We start from the raw sequence: 23,240 nt of genomic DNA on the forward strand, positions 1-23,240 counted from the left end.
CCATTAAAATTTTAAAAATTATAAATGGTGGTTAAATTTACTAAATTATTATAATATGATTATTAAATTTTATTAAGTAGTTACAAAAAGATCATTAAATTTTATGAAACTATTATAGAATGATTAAATTGTAACATTTATCATAATGTTGTTATGATTATTTTATAATTTGTAAACTTTCAGGGACCTTAACAATCAGTTAATCATAGTTAAACAACCTTGGACGATTCTACTTTACCCATAATATTTCAATCAAAGGGTCCAAATTGTACCGACTGGTATCGGATCTATCGCAATGAAGTAAGAACAACATCTGATGATGTTCCTATCAGTTCGGTCACACGTACTGTTCCAACCCTCAAGATGATCTCATAATTTCTTTTTTTTCCAAATCTACCCTTCACCAAACCTATGGCTTTCTTTCATTCCAAGACCAAAATGGATATTGCACATCAATATTTTTCTTATAAAAATTTCTCACAAATATGAGCACAAATGAAAATAAAATAAAATAAAATAAAAGAAATTTATAATTTATTTAATAATGTTAATATTTATTTTAATATCATTTAAAGTTGAATTAAAAGGTTAAATCCCCTTCAATTCACCTAAAAGGGAAAAAAACTTTTACTTTAAATTATAATTAGTTTGATTATGTATTGAAATTATTTTTTAATCTTAAAATTATATGAAAATTTTAATCGACTATGTTGGATCAATAATAAATTTACGAAACTAATACCAAAATTATACCTTTATTATCATGATTTTATTACAGTACAGATAGATACAAGTGAGAGGTAGAGGCTGAGGGGATAATCAGGACAATGGGGATGTGACACAGACATGGCCAACACACAATCTCCAAGCTTCATCCCAAAAGCATAGATTTTTTTTTCGAGTTTTGTTGGAACAGAGATGGTGCTGTTAATTATGATCCATTGAATCTCAATATGCTTTCCTGCATTTTCTTCCATTAATATTCAAGAAAATCTGTCTTTTTTTCTCACAGATGCTGAGTCATCCATCATCCACCAGCATACATCTTGAAGCCCACAAAATTCATAATTTTCCCAAAAAAAATAAACTTTTTTATGATTTTCAGATACATTTTGATTATTTAAGCAGAAGTGCACAACCATAATATATATATATATATATATTAATTATAATTTACAGAAAAAATCCACCAACCCACTTCCTCTCTCTCTCTCTCATGAAATAAAAATTAAACAGCTTTTGTTTTCTCCTTTTTCTCAACCACCCCAAGTTTCTTTCTTTCTTTCTTCTTCCTTGCATTTACATTGCCAACAGGACTCTTTCATGGAGAGGGCAAGAAGGTTGGCTAACAAGGGAATCCTAAAACGCTTGGTTAATGAAGCCAAGCAATCACACAATGGTGGAATGAGCTCTAGGTCACATGTTTTGTACACTCCTTCAAGGTATGTGTCTTCACTGTCACCATTTGGTTCTAAAGTTTACAAAAGATCAGATTTGTTAGATGCTAGGAATGTTTCAAACAAATTCGGGTCACAAATTCGATCCATATCTGTTGATGCATTGAAACCGAGTGATACGTTCCCCCGCCGCCATAACTCCGCCACCCCTGAAGAGCAGGCCAAAATGGCTGAATCTTGTGGATTTGATAGCCTTGATTCCCTTATTGATGCAACCGTGCCTAAAGCTATACGTATAGATTCCATGAAGTTTTCAAAGTTTGATGGAGGGTTAACCGAGAGCCAAATGATTGCACACATGAAATATTTGGAATCAAAGAACAAGGTTTTCAAGTCTTTCATTGGCATGGGGTATTACAACACTCATGTTCCCCCTGTGATTTTGAGGAACATAATGGAGAATCCGGCTTGGTACACTCAGTACACGCCTTACCAAGCCGAGATATCTCAAGGGAGGCTTGAGTCTTTGCTTAATTACCAGACGATGATTACCGATCTCACTGGTTTGCCTATGTCACCCTCAGACTATGGCCATGTGTAACAACATACTGAAAGGGAAGAAAAAGACTTTCATCATTGCTAATAATTGTCACCCTCAGACGATCGATATTTGTAAGACTAGAGCTGGTGGTTTCGATCTTAAAGTGGTTACTGCAGATCTTAAGTATATTGATTACAGCTCTGGTGATGTTTGTGGGGTTTTGGTTCAGTATCCGGGAACCGAGGGTGAGATTTTGGACTATGAGGAGTTTGTTAAAAATGCTCATGCTCAAGGTGTTAAGGTCGTCATGGCAACCGATTTGTTGGCATTGACAGTGTTGAAGCCCCCGGGTGAACTCGGAGCTGATATTGTAGTTGGCTCGGCTCAGAGGTTTGGTGTGCCGATGGGTACGGTGGCCCTCATGCTGCGTTTTTGGCTACTTCCCAAGAGTATAAGAGGTTGATGCCAGGAAGAATCATCGGTGTTAGTGTTGATTCTTCGGAGAAGCCTGCTTTGCGTATGGCAATGCAAACGAGGGAGCAACATATTCGCAGGGATAAAGCTACCAGTAACATCTGCACAGCTCAAGTAAGAGACTCATTTTTAAATGTGTAATTAATGTTCATAATACATATTCCTCTTTGTATTTGAATGAATTGGTCTTGTCTTTGTTTGATTTGGTATATTGTTTTTATCTAGGCATTACTTGCAAACATGGCTGCTATGTATGCTGTTTATCATGGACCCGAGGGCCTAAAAGCCATTGCACAACGTGTTCATGGTCTTGCTGGGGTGTTTGCTTCGGGACTGAAAAAACACGGCACCGTGGAAGTCCAGGGCCTGCCCTTCTTTGATACTGTGAAGGTTACATGTGCTAATGCCCACTCAATTGCTGATGCTGCTTACATGAGTGGGATTAATCTTCGGGTTGTCGATGCCAAAACCGTGAGTGTGATTGTATCTATGGGTTGTTTTGATCGAAATATTATGATATATTGCAAGATTACCGGGACTTGGTTGATTTGCAGATCACTGTTTCATTCGATGAAACAACTACTTTGGAAGACGTCGACAAGCTTTTCAAAGTATTTTCCGGTGGCAAACCAGTAAGTGCTAATAACCTTTTTCATGATATTAATAACGTTCACACTTGTATTACTTAGCCTTTTTAACTTTAATCTAACTTTCAGGTCTCATTCACTGCTGCATCTCTTGCACCCTGAGGTTGAGACTGCAATTCCTTCCGGACTAGAACGACAGAGCCCATATCTTACACACTCAATATTTAACACGTATGAAACGATCATAAAAAGATGAGCTGCTTGTAGCAAACAAATCAAATGTGTTACCCTAACTTTGATTTGTTTTCTTTTCAGGTATCACACAGAACACGAGTTGCTTCGATACATTCACAGGTTACAGTCTAAGGATCTTTCATTGTGTCATAGTATGATTCCATTGGGATCTTGTACAATGAAGCTCAATGCAACTGTTGAAATGATGCCCGTGACATGGCCTGGTTTCACTGATATCCACCCTTTTGCACCTCCGGAGCAGGCTCGGGGCTATCAGGTGCTAATTCGTGAACATCTCTTCACCTGGACCTTATTGATACTTATTTTCCTTTTAGCTCATGGTGTAAAGAGTAAACGTAGATCTCTAGTTTATTGACGAATTATGGCTTTCTATTCTATTAGGAAATGTTCAATAATTTGGGTGACCTATTATGTACCATCACCGGCTTTGACTCGTTCTCTTTGCAACCTAATGCCGGTGCTGCTGGAGAGTATGCTGGACTAATGGTTATCCGTGCATATCATATGGTAAGTGACAGTAAGTAGCTTATAATCCTTTTTCACTGAAAGAAAACGAGATTCTTTTACTCATACAATTCTTCTATTCATTTATGCTGATGCATACTCTTGATGAATATTGCAGTCAAGAGGTGACCATCACCGGAACGTATGTATCATACCTGTTTCAGCACACGGGACAAATCCTGCAAGTGCTGCTATGTGTGGAATGAAAATTGTTCCTGTTGGAACCGATTCCAAGGGTAACATCAATATCGAAGAACTAAGGAAAGCTGCTGAAGCGAACAAGGAAAAGTTGTCTGCTCTTATGGTATGAATGATTCATTTCAATGCTACGATTTGTTTCGAAGTCCAGGAAATTGCTCATTCAAATCCGACTTATTATTTCCATTTCAGGTTACTTATCCTTCAACACATGGAGTGTATGAAGAAGGGATCGATGAGATATGTAAAATAATCCATGACAATGGAGGTCAAGTTTACATGGATGGGGCTAACATGAATGCTCAGGTCGGTTTGACTAGTCCGGGTTTTATCGGAGCAGATGTTTGCCATCTGAATCTCCACAAAACCTTCTGCATTCCACATGGTGGTGGTGGACCTGGCATGGGACCTATTGGTGTCAAGAAGCATTTGGCACCATTTTTGCCTTCACACCCTGTGGTATATACTCTCTTCATATTTTTCATGTTCGTTTTATGCATCTTTACGTTTCCCTTAAAAAGAATTGCATTGGAAAGGTTTGTTTGTGCCAGATTTCATTACTTATCATTGGGATTGTTAGCAGCCTTATACTAAACCTAGACATAACTGCGCCTCAAATTCTGAGCGTGTCATGTTATTAGCAATGCCTTTTTTATTACCATTTGCCGCTTACATTACATTGCAAATGGCATTTAGTGGTGGATTCTTCGGCCACAAAATATATCCGACCCAACGTTGATTTCTTCGTAAACCTATTGTAGGTACCTACGGGAGGTATCCCGGCCCCCGACGAATCAAACCCTCTTGGTACCATTTCCGCTGCACCTTGGGGCTCTGCACTTATATTGCCGATATCTTACACTTACATAGCCATGATGGGATCTAAGGGACTCACTGATGCTTCAAAGATAGCTATTCTGAATGCAAACTACATGGCAAAACGCTTGGAGGTACCTGTCGTTTCTCTTTGAAACTCTGTGCTTATAATCTGTAGAAATTCAGTATTTATCGTAGTCTAGTGACTGTTATAAGCTCGAGTTTATGAGTTATTGCTCCTAGGATAGCATCAACTTTTTCATTTTCCTCTTATCATAGTTGATTTGTGTTTTTCAGAAACACTACCCTGTTCTTTTCCGCGGTGTAAATGGAACTGTTGCTCATGAATTCATTATAGACTTGAGAGGTTTTAAGGTAATTATAGTACACAAATTTTCGAACTTTCTTTTTCTTTACTCTCTTGTTTGAGTCCGCGGCTGATTGCAAACCACCATCGCTGCAGAATACCGCCAGAATAGAGCCTGAAGATGTCGCCAAACGTCTTATGGACTACGGATTCCATGCTCCTACAATGTCGTGGCCTGTTCCAGGCACGCTCATGATTGAACCTACTGAAAGTGAAAGCAAGGTATGATTTCACCAACGTCTAACCAATATTGTATTCCTCTTCTTTCTATCTCGTGCTCATATTCAATATCTATTGCAGGCTGAGCTGGATCGGTTCTGCGATGCTCTTATTTCAATTAGGGAAGAAATTGCTGAAATCGAGAATGGAAAGGCCGATATCCACAACAATGTTCTGAAGGTGAGAATGGCTTGTTCCGAAACCATTTCCGTTTCCCTTTTATAGTTGACAAGTATACTGCTGCAAGCATAGGTTTTCATGACCTTTATAATGCACATGCAGGGAGCCCCTCATCCACCGTCAGTGCTCATGGGAGATGCATGGACGAAGCCATACTCTCGCAAATACGCCGCCTTCCCTGCTTCCTGGCTTCGAACTGCTAAATTCTGGCCTAGTACAGGTATGTTAAAAAACGTCCTCGTCATGGTCTTGTAACCGATTTGCTTTTCAATCTTTTTTTTCTCGTAACATTTACTATATTCAATTGGTTTTTCCTGCACAATATTGGATCACTATGTCGAGCATGAATCTACGTGTTTATCCTTACAACCGAATTCTTTGCATTGCTTACCAGGACGCGTTGACAATGTATACGGCGACCGTAATGTCATCTGCACCCTTCTTCTGGTATCGCAGATTGTCGAAGAGGCGGCAGCAGCCAATGCCCAGTCCTCCTCTATGTTGCCATTGAAACCAACATCTTCTTTTCCATAAAAGAGGGGCTCCAATTTCGTTATTGTTCATGTACAGAAACAATTCCAGCATGAACCATTTGAGTTCAGTTCAAATCTCAATTTGATATGAAAAAATTACTTAAATACCCTTCTTTGAACCAAAATTTTAAAATAAAAATAGTGTAATGAATTATTTTAGGTCAAATAATTTGTGTATATTCTCTTGTGTTGAAGAATTTATATATATGTTGATATTTATTATAGATTTTGAAAATTGAATTAAACTATAAATAAATTTTATTAATTAACTAATAATTTTGTTTAGCCGCCCCCTAAACGTAACATTGGTACCAAACTTATCAAGCCTCGAGGCACATGCAATTCTTCGCCGACTTGTTTCCAAAGTCAATATTTTACAAAGGGATAAAAGCATCTTTTAGTCAATGAATTTGGAATTTTTTTAATTTGATCCCTAAATTTTTTATTCATCATTGGTCCCTTAACTTGAATTTTTTTCATTATGTTGACATGACATAATTTATAAAGAAACGTCGGAAAAAAGGGAAAAAATATAAATTCAAAGACTCATATGAACCCACAAAGTTCAAGGACCAATTTGAGAAAAAAAATACAAAGTTTAAGGATGAAACATTGCTTCAACCAATTAGAAAAGGTTTCTTCTTAAATGATTCTCAAAATCACAAACTACGACTTCCAACTTGTTTTCTATTTTTAATAATAGCCTTGTTCGTTAAACTTCATTTTTAATTAGTTATTGGAACAAAATTTATTTGTTTTGGCCAAGCCATCGATGGTTCATAGGTCAAAGGGTATCGGTCACAAAATTAAATTAAATTAAATTAAATTAAATTAAAATTTAATAATTCTTCAACTCTCTTCTTTTGCAAAAATAAATAAATAAACAAAAGGAAAATGCAAGTGCAAGTAAATTATGTGAACATGAATGGATTGTTTAAAAAAAAGTTAAAAACATTAAAAAATATATATATTATTCTATTTGAGTTTGTCTATTTTATGTGATATAATAGAATTTAATGTTTAAAATTATTAATTTTTTAATAAGTTGTAATTTTTTATAGGATATTAATATCAATGAAACGAGCTTCGACTGAACCTTATATTATATCAATGAAACGAGCTTCGACTGAACCTTATATAATATAATATAATATAATATAATATAATATAATATAATATAATATATATAATATAATATAATATAATGTAATATAATATATAAATTAATTATAATCCTTTTTAACTTTTAAATCGAAGTTAATGATTTTTGGAAAAGTTGTGGTTTGACTTCTATATTCGAATTGTAATTCAAGTCGAATTATAATTTAAATCTTTCTTATAAATCTATGATATAATAAATAATACGTATCCAACTAACAATAAACTCATACATTAGCCAAATGTTTAAGGTTATTTAAAACTATTTATTTAACGGAAACAATTTATGGTGTTATTGATTTAAACATGACAATGTATTATAAAAACAAGGGATCAAATTATGTTAAATTGAAATGAATAGATTAAATTTGAAAATTTAACACGGTGGTGAAACTAAAACGATAATTAGACCAAAAAGTTAATTAGCATTAATAGCGAAAAGTTAAAAAAATATAAGAATAGTACAAGTAATGGAAGAAGTAGAATTAGTTAATTAATTGATTAATATTATTTTGTGTGTGTGAATTGGAGGGAATGGGTGAGCGGTTAATTTAAAGTCATGTCAATTACGGGTAGGTTGGCGGAGAAGAGTGCGCAGGTTAAGTCTGCATATAGAATTCAATACAAAATATCGAAAACACCAAAAAATTCAAAAAAGAATTAGTATAAAGAAAAAAAAATCGAAAGAAGGAACGGCGACCGGAAAAACGTCGTTGTTGATGATCGATGCCGAAAATGAAGCATCTCTTGCGGAAACTCCACATCGGCGGTGGTTTAAATGAGCACCAACGATTGGCGGAGGCGCAGCCGGTGATCAGCTCCAGTCCGAGTCCGAGTCTGAACGTGACGGGACAAGGAACGACGACGTCTTCTTCTTCTTCGGCATCTTCGGTTGGTTCAGGTGCAATGGGGAGAATCGGGGCCGTTGAATTGGTCGGGGGAAATCGGAAGGCTGGAGATGAGGTGGATTTTAATTTATTGGAAGAAGAGTTTCAGATGCAATTGGCTTTGGCGATCAGTGCCTCGGATCCTGAGACGGCTCAGATCGACGCTGCTAAAAGAATTAGCCTCGCCGGCCCCGTGCCCGACGCCAACGCTTTGATTGAGTTATTCTCGCTTCGTTATTGGGTACTATATTCTTTCTTGTTACACATATATTTGAAAGATATTGTTATTTTATTCATTTATAGGTTATCGGGATTGCAGTTCTTGTTTGAATCGGTTTTAATACCCATGCCTTTTCCCCCTTTAATATGATTTGGTCGCATTTCATGTTTTCTAGTATGCTTATTATTTTCCTTTTGTACTCTCCATTATTCTTGGATTGAGTCTGATAAGAATCTCAATTGTTAAAGATTTCTTTTAATTGTTTCTGTTTACAGATGTTTTGATTAGCATGTCAAGCTTTATTAATCTTGCTACTTCTATTAATTGAAGTTTGATTAAATATATCATTGGTACATCCTTCTTGGTTTTTATTCATTTTATCCAATAATTGCTCATCTTTTTACTACTTGAAGTTTTGCTGGTCACTTGTCATCTATGGGTTGTGTTTCTATTATTTGAAAATTTCCTTTTATCTTTGACTCTGCTATATAATGCCGGAGTCCTTTTTAATTATGGCTAATTAGGAAAGATTTTTCCCCTTATCGTCTTTAGCCATAAACTTTACATGTATGTTTCTTTGAGAAGCTGTATATTTCTTGTTTCATTAGTAGAGAACATTAGTGCCGCCTTTCCTGTTATTACGATTCTACTTTGTTTTTCTGGTTCAGTTATTTTGGTAGAATATTGTTTAGGAAATGCTGATATGGATACGGATACTAGTTGATGTTAGTTTTTATTATGGTTTTTTAATATTAAAGTAAATGGATTTCCTCAGTTGGATTAGCTGTACAGGCTGAAAGGTTCCTGCTCATTTCTTCAGTGAGACAAGTGCTAGGACCCATTAATTGTTTTTCTTTCTTTTTCTTTTTAAAAGGGAAAACTAATTCATATGTTGTGTGCTATTTGCAGAACTATAATGTTGTTAACTATAATGAAAAAATTGTGGATGGATTTTATGATGTGTATGGCATTGCCTCAACGCTTGGTCGGGAAGGAAAGATGCCATCTTTGGTTGATCTCCAAGCAGTATCAGTGTCAGAAAAGGTTGATTATGAAGTAATATTGGTTAACCGGTTGCTTGATCCTGAATTGCAAGAGCTTGAGAAAAGAGTGTATAACATATATGTGCAGTCCCGAGCTTTAGGCCATGGCCTGGTTTTGAGTGACTTGATTCAGAAAATTGCAGAAATAGTTGTTTACAGAATGGGTGGTCCAGTAGCTGATGCTGAAGAAATGCTGAGAATGTGGACCTTGAGAAGTTATGAGTTACAGAATTCTATTAACAGTATCATTCTTCCATTGGGAAGGCTTGATGTTGGACTTTCGCGTCACAGAGCCCTGCTGTTTAAGGTTTTAAATCATCTTATTTCCATAATGTTAAAATTAGCCTATGACAGGACTGTTTTTTCATTTTAGCTAGTCAGAATATCCTGCCACTTCTTACATTTTACCCTGCACTAGTGATCAATGTGTTGATATTTTTAAAGAGAAATTGTTTCCTGCTTCTGCTTCTAGGTTCTAGCTGATAGAATTAATCTTCCATGCATGCTTGTCAAAGGGAGCTATTACACCGGTACAGATGATGGAGCTGTGAACTTGGTTAAAATCAACAATGGAAGGTAGTTTCCTCGTGCTGACATCTAGAAGTTCTTCTGTGATTCTAATAACTCTCCATTGCATTTCTAGAATTTGTGCAGATTGGGGTCTTTTTTCTTGAATTATTTCCTCAACGTGTTGTCATACAAGTTAAAAAAATTGTTCGTCCCTGTTTTTAGGCTGATATTTCCCCCCTTTATGCTAAATGCACATACGTCTTTATATATATTCTTTTCATTGCCATCCTGTCTTCTGCTTTATGCAGTTTTGTTGTCTAGTCAATGTGAAAATTTTTATTTTGTGTTGGCACAAGTTTTGATGATGTACAATTATCTGAAAAAATGCAGTGAATATATTATTGATCTGATGGGTGCTCCTGGAACACTAATTCCTGCTGAAGTACCAAGCTGTCAGCTCCTAAAGTCTGCACTGGATGTAAGGGGTTTTAATGAAGTCTCTCGAGATTCGTGTTTGGTACTTGACAAGGAAATTGAAAATTTGGCAGTTTCAGCTGCTCTAAGTATGGGAATTAAAATTGGTGTCACGAGGGCAGCGGAATTTGTGAGCTTTCAGACAAATGAAGAAGGGAGGGACCTTGCCAGAAGAGATGTTGCTGAGAGATATGGGCAGGAGTTTGGGAAGCTTCTTCCCTCAGCACCTAACTATAGTGATAGCTTTTCTGGCATTCATGAAAAGCCTTCATCAGCCCAAAAGAGAAAGGTTAAAAATGTTTCAAAGTATGTTATTAGTGCAGCAAAGGACCCGGAGTTTGCTCAGAAATTGCATGCAGTTTTACTGGAGAGTGGTGCATCACCTCCTCCAGATTTGTTCATAGACATTAGTTCTCATGATCTTAGTGAACAAAGTATGCCCAAACAAGTAGTGAAAGGGACAAATGTAGATGCTCCTAGCTGTAATTCAAATTTGTTAAGCAATGAACACTGTCTTGTATCCACTGTAATGGAGGCTTCAGAAAATATTAATTCTAATATGAGGCTAAAGCAAATGACTAAGCACCAAAGAGAGTTAGAAACTAATGTGATAAACACTAATGTTACATCTGATGCTTCAAATGAGGGATTTCTTCGTGGTAATTCAGCTGATGATTGGATACAAGTTAGTAAGTCTTCCTTCTCTGCTAATGGTTTTTGCCAAATACAGCCAGGAAATGTCTTGGCCATTGATGAGAAATTAATACAGAGGACTTCTGGTACTGGTTTCAATAAAGAATCTGCATTGGAATTGATTGAAACCACAGATAGTGATTTGCTTCTGGCTAGCAATGGTTGCAGTGAGAAGATTTACCCTATGCTAAGAGAAGTTTCAGAATGGGAAATTCCATGGGAGAATCTTCAAATTGGTGAACGCATTGGTATTGGTAAGGTTTCATAATAGCGCAATAAGTCTTGTTCATTTTAATACATGTCCGTCGCTCCGCTTTCCATTATTCGTTTTAGTTCTGAGTAGCATTTTTCGATTATTAATGTGATACAGCTTGTAATCCAATTAAACAAATTCTGGCAGGATGTCCTGGTTTCTCTGTTTATAGTGGCCGTACATACAGTATGAAAAGCTGAATGTAATCGGCAAAAGATCTATTAATTGTTTGACAGTGCATCCTACTCTCTAATCTCCGCTTAACCTATCATTTATCAGTATACTGTATGTCCGCCTATACTGGCATTCAAATTATCATACTTCTAGAGGCCAATCCAGTATGGTTCATATTCTATCTGAACAGGATTGTGCAAGTCTTCTGAATTGGGTAGCTGCAAATGATGCTTCTGAAATAGGTTATGCCTACTTTTTGGTGCTGTTGATTTAAGAAGAGAAGCTAGCTTAGTTGTTTGAATTCTTTATATTCATGTTTAATTGGATCTACAGTTATAGAATGTAGTAGTTGCTTGAATATGACTTGATTGTTCTCTACCAGTGCACACTTCCATAGTAAGTAAATTCTTGCCTTGCAGGATCATATGGTGAGGTCTACCGAGCAGATTGGAATGGCACTGTGAGTTACATTTGCTTCTAAATTTTATTTCATAGAACTTTTAGAAGTAGCATACTACTAGATGTTATGGTTACCACAGTAACAGTGCTACTGTTACATGCTAAAATTTCCCTAGGTTATTAATCTTTCATCGAGTCATGAAATTTAAATTGTTTATGCCAAGTTCTGTAGTAGGAAATGAGTAAAAGCTCAAAAATCTCCGACTGCTGTAGCAAGTCTACGAAGAGATCAGCATCAGTTTCCATTATATAATGATTTTATTGATTGATGGCTTTTTCCAAACCTCTCTTTAACGTCTTCTAATGGTCTTTACTTTATGAATGTTTGTCCAATTGTCTTTGTTTTCTCTTCAGGAGGTTGCCGTGAAGAAGTTTTTGGATCAAGACTTCTCTGGTGATGCATTGGTTCAATTTAAATGTGAAGTGAGTCCAGGAAGTTACTTCTACATGTTTATTTCTTCTCATGTTTGTTGGCTCAACTTTTATGTGTAACTGAATGGATTTATTGATCATCTGTGTTTGATTACCTTGTGCAGGTTGAAATCATGTTAAGGTTGAGGCATCCAAATGTTGTTCTTTTCATGGGAGCTGTTACTCGTTCCCCTAATTTCTCTATACTGACAGAGTTTCTCCCCAGGTTGATTTACTTTGTACAAGCCAAATAGTTATATTCTTACTCTTTTATCTTTCATAATTAGTAAATGAACCTTGTTTGCATTCTTTTTTATTTGTCATGGGCTATGTAGCTGCCATTTTGAACTTAATGTTGGTTTCCTTCTAGTTTTAAAGGATGAATCCTTAAAATAATCTTAATTCTTGTACTCTGTAGTCTGTCCTGATCAGAATGTTGTTCATGTTTTGTCCTCATGTCATGTTTTTTATACATTTACTGCAATGTATGGCACTTGGTGCTTGCATCTTGTGCTTTTCTGTGCATGAAAATGATGAATCCTTCTCTAGGTTTGAGTTTTCATTTATATTCAGATAAAATTCTGAAACTCTCTATTTTGATCTGGTTTATATTGAGAAATTGATTAATTCAAAATGACAAGGTTGGTCATCCTGTCTTAGTTTCTTCTTGCCCTTCCCTCTTTATGCAGGGGAAGTTTGTATAAGCTGCTGCATCGATCCAATATCCAACTCAATGAGAAAAGAAGAATCCGAATGGCTCTTGATGTGGTATGAACCACAAGTGCATAAATTACTTTCCCCACTCTCCCTCTTCCTTTCTCGCTTCTCCCTGCATGTGTTTTCAAATAGTTAAAGTGGAGCTTTTTTGTCGTTTGCAGGCAAAAGGAATGAATTATTTGCACACAAGCAATACTACTATAGTGCATCGAGATTTGAAAACACCAAACCTCCTTGTTGACAAGAACTGGGTCGTAAAGGTTCTTATCTCAAAACTAAATTCTGTCCAAACATCTTGATTTTGCTTGTAGGTTATTTAAGCAACTTTAACAGATTGCTTTATTTTCTGCTGAAAGGTGCCTTTCGAATTCTTTTTCACGATTTGCTTCTCTGTTCAGGTCTGTGATTTTGGGTTGTCACGCATGAAGCATCATACTTTCCTATCCTCAAAGTCTACTGCTGGAACGGTAATATTACTAAATGATAATCCTTGATGTTCACTTTTTTGTTTTGTCTTGCTTTCCTGATTATCCAAATCCATCATATCCTTTTCTTGAAGTAAAAGTTTGCTGTTGAACTGCAGCCTGAATGGATGGCACCGGAAATTTTAAGGAATGAGCCGGCCAATGAGAAGTAAGTCGCTTTAATTGTGAAATAGAACGTTTTTACTCTTTGACATATCTATTATGTTTCTTATACGAATAGACCGGTTTTGCTGTAGATGTGATGTGTACAGTTTCGGTGTGATATTATGGGAATTGGCTACTTTATGCATTCCCTGGAAAGGTTTGAATCCAATGCAAGTTGTCGGAGCTGTTGGATTCCAAAATAAGCGTCTAGAAATCCCCGAAGGCATTGATCCAATGGTTGCACAGATCATTCGTGATTGTTGGCAAACGTGAGTTTGATGCTATTCATGTCTCATTTTTTTCTATATAACGAGAATGATTATAAAATCGTTTTCATGGATCTTTGCTTCCAACTAAATTATTTTGAATGTTCAATTGGTCTCTCGTTTCTTGGGCAACCATATAAGCATCTGAAAAGATGGTAGTGTTTTGCATGCATCAAGTCAAAATGCTGTAACAACGAACCTCCCAATAGCCGTCGTAGCCAGCTTGTATAGTTTAGTCATTCCTCGTCATTCCGTGTATAGTACCAACAATGACGATTCTAATGAGCCCATTGTTGTCAACGGTCTGCCATGTTGAAAATTTTGCATTAATCCTCTTTTTTCCCGTTTCCTTTGTGCCAGGGAGCCACACCTACGACCATCATTTGCACAGCTCATGTTCCGTCTACGGCGACTTCAACATCTGTACATCGAAAGGAAAAACGGGACAAATGAAGTTATAGAATGATAAGGTATACAGTGATGTGCAATAAGTACTTGATTAGCTGTTTTCGTTGGTCGAAGACCGAGGCAGCCAGATTTTTTAAAAAATTTTAAAGGGCAAAGAAAGTTAGAGTTAGGAGCCGGGGAAAGTGTTGGCTCATTCGAAGTGGGGGATCAGCACATTTACCCAATCCTAAAGATAGAGTGGATCCAGTCCTCTATAAAGTAAAGCAAAATGGAGGATAGCACGTGAAAATCTGTGTTTTAGTATCATGAATAGGTAGAGGCCTTTGTCAAGTGTAAGAAAGTTGCCAAAAAGGATAAAAACAAAGAAAAAAGAAAAATAAATACATACTTGTTTACATGTATCTTTTTATTCATCGAATTTAAAAATAAATATTATATTAATTATGCTAATCTTATTATAGTAAGGTGTAGGTTTCAGATTTAAATATTTAAATACGTTAGGTATGGATTTGGTCTAAAGTTTATTTTGATTTTGTTTTTGTTTTTTTAATTTGAATTCAATTATTGACTTTGATGGTGTTTTGATTGCAACTTGGAAAAAGAAAAATGAAAGGTGAAAATGAAAGGAAACGAGAAAATCAGTCCCATGAGAATAAATGTAACCTAAAAATATTCCTAGCCACGAGTTTAGAAAGAAAAGCAAATGGGTTTTATTAATTGTATATATATACTCGTAAAAGAAAGTTTTATCAAACTAAAAATAGAAATTAGAGGACCCTCAGAACTAGGAAAGGCAACTCAGGTACGAGTATGCGATCTTTCTTGAAATCATCTAAGACAGCTGATATTCTTGTTCAAGCTTGAAAACTTTAGAAAAGCTGAACCTCTCTCACAATAAGGAACTGGGACAGTTGATATATCCCACAATCAATCGGAGGGTCCTCTTCCACGCAACAAGACCTTTCAAGAGGCTTTCAGACACAACAAAGGCTTGTGCGGAAACATCACAGGTTTAGAATCATGTTCCTCAAATTTAAACCATAACGTTGATCATAAAAAAGAAAAGTAAAATTGTGAGTGCAACTGCAGTCCTTATTTCATGCACACTACAACTCGTATACCAAAATGAGTGTCGGGGATGGGAACAGAAACCACGAAGCTGCCATCCCATCTTCTGTGTAGGCATTTTATGATAGATGGGAGGACTACGCCTCCACCATTAAATAATTTGTAGGCATTTCATGCAATTAACCAGTTTTTAACTTAGTCAGTAGGATAACTATACTAATTAATTGAAGACAACTAACCATATATTTGAAAGAAGGTTCTTTCATCTTGATGATTAAGGTTAGTGCAAAACCATGAGATAAAAAGGGAAAATTATTGACAACACTATATAAATTTTGGGTTAATTTTGCTATTAATTCATGTATAATGCATAAATTACATGTTTAATCCATATATTTCAATTTGATCAGTTCAAATTTTTATATTAACTCCAACAAAAAAACATTAAATCCTGGAAATAAAAATACATAATTGTGGTATGAATGGATAATTTATAATTTACGTATAATGAAACGAGTAATAACAGAATTTTGATCAAACGGATCTAATTTGAAATTACTATCATTAAGATTAGGACTGAAATTATAAACTCATAAATATAGATATCAAATTCATAAAATATGTATAATACAGGGACTAATATAAGAGTTTGACCAAAACAGCTTTTTTTTCTCCAAATCTTTGCTGCATTGATTAACGACGACAAGTTGACTCCTGACCCCCCCAACTGTTTGTTTTGTACTTTACTTCCCTGTCCTCTGTGTATTCCGTTTCTTTTCCACTTATTTCCTTCCTCTTCTACATCTACTACACAATTCCGTTTTCGCCTCTCCGTCTTCGTCTCTTAAATTCAATTCCCAGTTTCTTTCAATTTCAATTTTAATTTCGGTCTCATCATTATCTCATCAATCTCCAACTTGCTCAAACAAAAATAGAAAATAAATCTATATTTTCCATTCTCAATTTGCATTGATTTAGCAGCAACAAGGCGAGGACTCTCTTAAGTTCTTAACCTCCTCGCCGGCGCGTAGTTTCCAGATGTTGATAAGATCAAATTCCTCCTCCTATGAGCTTATTATTACTTTCTTCTTCGTTGCTACTTTTTGTTTGGCTTCGTTTTCACTCGCTCAACAATTACAACTTGCTGAATCGGATCGGTTCGATGCTGGAAACGACACCTTTTCAAATGTTTCGTCGGCAACTAAACCTAAGGACGGTACCTTTGCCGCTATCATCGATCGTGCTTTAGAGAAGGAGTTCAATGAGAACGAACAAAACGAAGGTTCATTTCCTTTCTCCTCACTCTGATTTGCTTAGATTAGGTATTAGATTTCAGCTTAACTATAGTTGTTTACTTCAAATTTGCTAGTTCGTTATATACTGTGGCAATTACTTCTTCTTTTTATTTCTTTTCTAAGGTTTTTGAGCTCGATCTATTGGCAGGATATGATTTTTATCGTCAATTTATGGTTTATAATAACTTAAAAGATTTAACGAGAATGTATTTGCGTTAATTCCGGGAAATAGATTGGCATTCATAGGCGTCATTGTTTTCTTAACTTTAATAAGAATCAAAATCTAAAGGAAATTCTATGTCCGACTTGTCATCAGTATTTTCGTTTTATTGTTTGCAGTAACTGATGATGCTGGTAGTTTCAACAACAGTGTAGCAGAACAGCAGGTTGGTAGTACTCATTCTTTTAAAATCATTTCGGCTAGTAGAACTTGCTAACTTATTCTCTTTCATATGTGTATGTCTATCAGGCTGTTTTGGAAACCGTTGCCCGAGTTAAGACAAAGAAAAATGAAACGAAAGAAGAAAAGTATATGCTTCTTCTCATCAATAAGTAGATTTACTTTGTTCATTTTCAGTTCTGATTACTTTAGTTGTTAATAGAAGAGCATAATTTTCTTTTGACGATCAAAAGTTTTGAGCGATTTTCATACCATATCTTCTTAACTACTTAGAAACATAGTAGTTCCCTCACACCTTTTGCATCCTCCTTTTAGATCATTTCAACTCCATGACGTTTTCAACCTAGAGAACGATAACAGAGCTGAAGATACACCGATGTTGATAGACCGAAAGGTTAGATTGGTTCATTTAAAACTTCATGTTGAGGTATTTTTTCCTTACTTAGAAATCTGAGGTGCTGATTTTTTTTCAGGACAATGTCTTCATCATATCTAATTTTAAATCAAAATATCCAGTGTTACAACTGGACTTAAGGTAAACGTTTTATCATCTTTGTTTCACCAAATTTGTCTTTTTACATTCTACTAATAAGCTGATTTAAACTTTTTTGCTTATGCTCTGTAGACTGATATCAGATTTGGTAGTTGTCATCGTATCTGCAACTTGTGGTGGCATTGCATTTGCTTGTGCTGGACAACCGGTCTGATTGTATTGATATAAGCCTATCTAATCCTTTATTTGAATGTTTGGTCCCTGAGTGTCTTGGATTACTAATTTTCTATATATTTTATTATTACACATTTTACAGGTGATTACTGGATATTTGTTGGCAGGATCTCTTATTGGACCCGGGGGGTTTAACTTTGTCAGTGAAATGGTGCAAGTATGCCGTATATTTTATTAAATTTTACTAATCAGCATTGATATTAAACCCTTTGTCACTGTGCTGAGTGATGGTTTCCTGATCATAATGCCATTGTTCACTATCTTTCATGGAGCCTTATCTTGAGAAATGAGCGTTGATTTTAATTTGCATTCCTTCATCTCATTTAATATTAGTTATTATGATTCTTTTTGGGTTCATTTGAAGCCTACCTGAACAATCCACAGCTCTTATTGATCTGTTCTTGTGAAACCTGACTATATCTTTTTCCCTTTAATTTTTTTTTTCAAAAAGGAAAAGTTATATGTGCATACAATTGGTAGTCGGTGGCTTCGTGCCTCTATCAAACTAGGGCAATACATAAAATAAACATAGGCAATGCTTTAAGTGCCAGTAAGTAATACTATATTCTGATTAGACTCTGTTGTGATCTCATAGGCAATGTTTTATGTTCATATTGTCTAGTATTTTTTGGGGATGGCTGGGGTGATCTCATTCCATTAGAGGATGTTCCGTTTGAACATGTTTAATTTTTTATTGGTTATTCATATATTCTAAAATTTAATAGTTTACCTTTTGTCCTTTCATTTGAATCATGCAGGTCGAAACAGTAGCTCAGTTTGGTGTGATTTTTCTTCTTTTTGCATTGGGCCTAGAGTTCTCCATTGCAAAGGTTGGTTATGCCTCTGAACCTTTCTTTTCTATTTGTATGATACTCTTTACATCAATCTTCATATCATTTCTCTAATTTCATCCTTTTTATTTTAAGCTTCGAGTTGTTCGAGCAGTTGCTGTCCTAGGAGGGCTACTCCAGATAGTTCTATTTATGTGCCTCTGTGGAATTACAGCCTCGGTATGTCTATTAATTTTGACAGTCTACGTTGGTTTCGTTCATTAGCCCTTATTAATTGATGTCGCCAACCTTCACCTGAATTTGAGCACACTGAGATTGCATAACATTTTTTTAGTCACGGAGGTTTCTTTTATATCTGGGTCATAGAGAGGTTTCTTGCTGTATTTGTTGGACCATTTTATCTTTGTTTATTAACTTAATATCACCATTCTATTTCTGAATCCTTCAGTTTTAATTGGATGATGTTTGCAGTTATGTGGCGGTAGACTCTCGGAGGGTGTATTTGTTGGTGTATTCCTTTCAATGTCTTCAACAGCTGTGGTAAAGTTTAGTGTAAATCTTTTAGAGACTTTTACAGCACCTATACACAATCATACTTGCCCTGACTGATGAGCACACATTTATGCACATCACACATGAGTTTAGACACCTGCACACTCTTTATAGATACCTTTATCTTTGTTTAGTATTTTTGGTTTTTAAAGTTGTTTTTCTATTTTTTGATGGCTGGCAGGTGCTTAAATTTTTGATGGAGAAGAACTCTAACAATATGCTTCACGGCCAAGTCATCATTGGCACTCTTATTTTGCAAGTACTGATTTCTTCACTCCAAGTCATCACATATTTATGCCCTTTTGCCGTCAAGTCAATGACATGAACTTTTTATTTCGCTGGTGTCCTTAGCGGTTTTAAACTTTGCAGGATTGTGCAGTGGGATTACTATTTGCGTTGCTTCCCGTTCTTGTTGGAACTTCCGGTATTCTTCAAGGAGTATTGTCCATGACTAAAATGTATGAGGAAAACTTGCAGAACTATCACTTACCAACTTTGATCTGGATTACTGGATAAATAACACTCCTCTTCATGTCTTTTTTTGTTTGAACAATTTCTACCTAGGGGGAAGGGGAACTTTTGCTCCTAATGGGTATTGAACCCACAACCTAGGGGGGGAGGGGAGGTGTCAACTGAGATCTTTTTAACCACTTGCTCTATAGGGAAAATATGCGACTAAGGACTAGTCTTAGCTTCTAAGTGAGGGCATGGCTCCTCACTCTTTGTTAATATGCAATTTTTCCTAAAACTAAAAATATAGATCATGATTAGATTCAAATATGAGATACTTTGACACACATAACTTTGATCAGATCAGAAGTCATAGATAATAGTTGTTTTGATGCCTTGTGCCTGTAATGTATAAGAAGTAGAAACTCGGCTTTGGATTTGGATTAAGACTATAAGTTCTTGTTTTACCTTGATATATTTTTCTCCATTCTTGGCATTTTCATTGAGAATTGAGATAATTCTTAACACTATATTATGTTGACCAGGTTGGTCACGTTGGCTGCCTTTTTTGGCTGTTTTGTCAATATTGTCTCGTACTTGCCTGCCTTGGTTGCTTAAACTGATGATAAGCCTTTCATCACAGGTATAAATGTTATCTGCAGATAGAATTGCATACTGAATTTCTTTTTCTACTGTATGCTGGTCGTCTGTTATGATCTGTTTAATTACTTCTTATATGTGCAGACCGATGAACTCTATCAACTGGCCTCTGTGGCATTCTGCTTACTTGTAGGCTGGGTATGTTTCTTGTTTCTTTCTGGTTTGTAGTCTTTATACTTTCACTTTTTCAAGCATCTGGAATTTTGTATGCTGTATCCACAGCCACAGCCACACCCGCTTTCTTCCAAATCTCGTGTTTGTTTTATCTGTAAACAAAATGTCTATACCATTTTCCATTCTTTTAGTGACACGTGAACATCTGACAAGCAGGGCTAGTGATGAAGCCTAACCTTCTGGTTTTTAAATACTGGTACTCAGGTGTCTTTATGGATTAAAAAAATAAAAGTTTATATGTAATATTAACAAGGAGCATTAATCATGTCCTGATATCTGCTTGAGATTCAGAGAGTAGAATTACATGCTCAACTGCTAAAATCTTTAGTTTAAGGTATAGAAAGGGAGAAAGAAATCATACAGTTTCTGATCTGTCATCTGAGTTGTTTGTTACATTGTTGCAATGATTTAAGACAGTCAGATATCCACTCTTTTTTTTGGAACGTATATTTAATTGATTGTATAACTTTCAGTGTAGTGACAAGCTGGGGCTGAGCTTAGAATTGGGTTCATTTGCTGCTGGAGTGATGATATCAACAACTGATCTTGCCCAACACACACTTGAACAAGTTAAGATTATGCTTTACACATTTCGTTGTATCATGATAGTGCATTCATTTATAGTCTGTTCTACTATCAGCTCATCCTTTTAGTCTTCCATCAATTGAATTTAGTCTCTATGTGCAGATCGAACCCATTCGGAATTTTTTCGCTGCTCTCTTCCTGGCCAGCATAGGGATGCTGATCCATGTTCATTTTCTCTGGAACCATGTTGATATCTTACTTGCATCTGTTATACTGGTTATAACCGTTAAAACAATAATAATTGCCTTGGTTGTCAAGGGTTTTGGTTACAACAACAAGACTTCACTGCTTGTAAGCAATATTTGATGTACACCTGATCATGTATGATAGCATTTGGATTTTGAAGTTACTCGAGTTCTGTTACTTGTACAGGTTGGGATGTCTCTGGCACAGATAGGAGAATTTGCTTTTGTTCTTCTCAGCCGTGCTACAAATATCCATCTCGTTGAGGTCAGTGCTACTATCATAGTTCATTGTACTGTTGCTTTGACAAGATGGGTGTACATCCCTAGCTGAGATACTTTGTGGGCGTTATGATCTTTCTCCATAACTGAAACCTTGAGCTTTCCAGGGGAAATTGTACCTGCTACTTCTTGGGACAACAGCACTTAGCCTGGTATGGTTTATTCTCGGCTCGAGTCTAGAAAACTATAAGAAAATTTACTCATGAAAACAAAAGAAAGGAATCCAAAAAATTCTTGCAAATGCAGCTATGGTTATTTTTGTAGTAAAATTTTGACAGGGTTCCAACTTTCATATTCCTAGGTGACAACTCCTCTATTGTTTAAGCTAATCCCTGCCATACTTCATCTCGGGGTGCTCTTACGGTGGTTCTCCCCCGAGAGAGAAAGTTCCGTTGAGGTAATTACTAGTTCCATGCGTGCTAAGTATCACGTCTAATTTCTATCGCTGAACTTATATAAATTTGTTTTCCAGCTCGGAATTAAAGGAGATAACCTTCGTTCGGACAGCGGAAAGCATCGCATTACATTATTGGCCCAAGAACCCCACGATTCATGATTATTAATGTGTAAGTAAACTAATTGAGAGGGAAAATCTCCGTTACGTACTTGATCGGCCATTTTTTTCACGTTGCAGATGAAGTCATTGAACGATCTCGTGAAACGGAGTTTGCTTTTGTTCTTATTTTTTGGTTTATTAACCCTACTATATTTGATTAACAAATTGATTTGAGCCTCTTAAGAAAGCCAACAGCATGAGGTAACTCTCAACTGTTGAAGCAATACCTTTGTAATCATTCTTTTCTTTGTCTCCACAACATTTGACTTGTTTTTTTTTTCTTAAGTTTTGGGTGTTATTTAAATATTTTCTCTTACTTCTTTTATCTTTTAAAATCAAATTAAATTAGACTTTGATCTCCTACAAATTTCTACTTAGTCAACGAAGAACACTTGAGTGGGGAGGTTCTGCAGCGATTAAAATACGATTAAAAAATATATTTTCAACCTTATAATAATTTGATTGTGCTATTTTTTAACTTTATATTAATTTGTCTTTCCTTCCTTAGACAATCCGCACTAGTGATTGGCTGCACGACACAAATTTCTCACATTTAGGTACAAATTTGGCACCATTACAATCTCCGTTGCCCTTGTAACTGTCAGCGCTGACAAGGTCTACAAAACTTCATAAAGAAGAATGATGATTTGAATGAAGGATTGAAAGACAAAAATAAGGTATTTAGTGTTATGAATAATGAATGTGATCAACTTATATAATAATTCACTAAATTTCACGCAGATAAAATTTAAAAAGCATGCACAAATGTCAAAGACCAAGTCACAGTAAATTTCATAGGAAAAATATAAATATTAACATAATATGGTTAAAAGTTTAATTATTAAACCATCAATTCAAAAAATTTAAATATTAAGAAATTAGGGTCTAATGTATTTAAATTTAAAAATGTACAGGTCAAGCCTTAATTTATCTAATTTCAACATTGAGAAAGGCCTAAAAAATTTTGATCTAAAAAATTGGAAAGTCATTCAAAATCAAGAGAATTTAAAACGCAAAACCTAAAAAAATAGGGAAAACGTTTAATTTATATAAATTTAATATTAATAAGGACTTAAAAAGTAACCGGATATAAAATATATGATGTGTTCGAGGGTTGGATGAGCCCAGCCCACAGGAATTGTCCC

The 23,240-nt window shown here is 35.6% G+C and overlaps 1 protein-coding gene and 2 pseudogenes across 1 annotated transcript; all 3 read left to right on the forward strand.

Annotated features, from left to right (window-relative positions):
* Positions 1-1,242: 1,242 nt before the first annotated feature.
* LOC120182291 lies at positions 1,243-6,105 on the forward strand (annotated as a pseudogene).
* A 1,778-nt stretch (positions 6,106-7,883) lies between these two features.
* LOC120182305 (probable serine/threonine-protein kinase SIS8) lies at positions 7,884-14,770 on the forward strand. Its single transcript, XM_039187295.1, has 13 exons — positions 7,884-8,357; positions 9,246-9,686; positions 9,852-9,955; positions 10,280-11,310; positions 11,903-11,943; positions 12,297-12,365; positions 12,479-12,579; positions 13,043-13,121; positions 13,232-13,330; positions 13,469-13,537; positions 13,654-13,703; positions 13,792-13,968; positions 14,326-14,770. The coding sequence occupies exons 1-13, from the start codon at positions 7,956-7,958 to the stop codon at positions 14,429-14,431; spliced, it is 2,769 nt and encodes a 922-aa protein (XP_039043226.1). The 5' UTR covers positions 7,884-7,955; the 3' UTR covers positions 14,432-14,770.
* A 1,535-nt stretch (positions 14,771-16,305) lies between these two features.
* LOC120182308 lies at positions 16,306-22,361 on the forward strand (annotated as a pseudogene).
* Positions 22,362-23,240: the final 879 nt, after the last annotated feature.

Source organism: Hibiscus syriacus, unplaced genomic scaffold (assembly GCF_006381635.1).
Source record: "Hibiscus syriacus cultivar Baekdansim isolate YM2019G1 unplaced genomic scaffold, ASM638163v2 tig00112636_pilon, whole genome shotgun sequence".
In the NCBI taxonomy this organism is placed as follows: Eukaryota; Viridiplantae; Streptophyta; class Magnoliopsida; order Malvales; family Malvaceae; genus Hibiscus; species Hibiscus syriacus.

Excerpts from the sequence above, each read along its gene's own strand:
- LOC120182305 (XM_039187295.1), top strand. The coding sequence starts at position 7,956 with ATGCCGAAAATGAAGCATCTCTTGCGGAAACTCCACATCGGCGGTGGT. Across the intron at positions 13,331-13,468 it reads ACAAGAACTGGGTCGTAAAG|GTCTGTGATTTTGGGTTGTC; the intron begins GTTCTTATCTCA and ends TTCTCTGTTCAG. Across the intron at positions 13,704-13,791 it reads AATGAGCCGGCCAATGAGAA|ATGTGATGTGTACAGTTTCG; the intron begins GTAAGTCGCTTT and ends GTTTTGCTGTAG.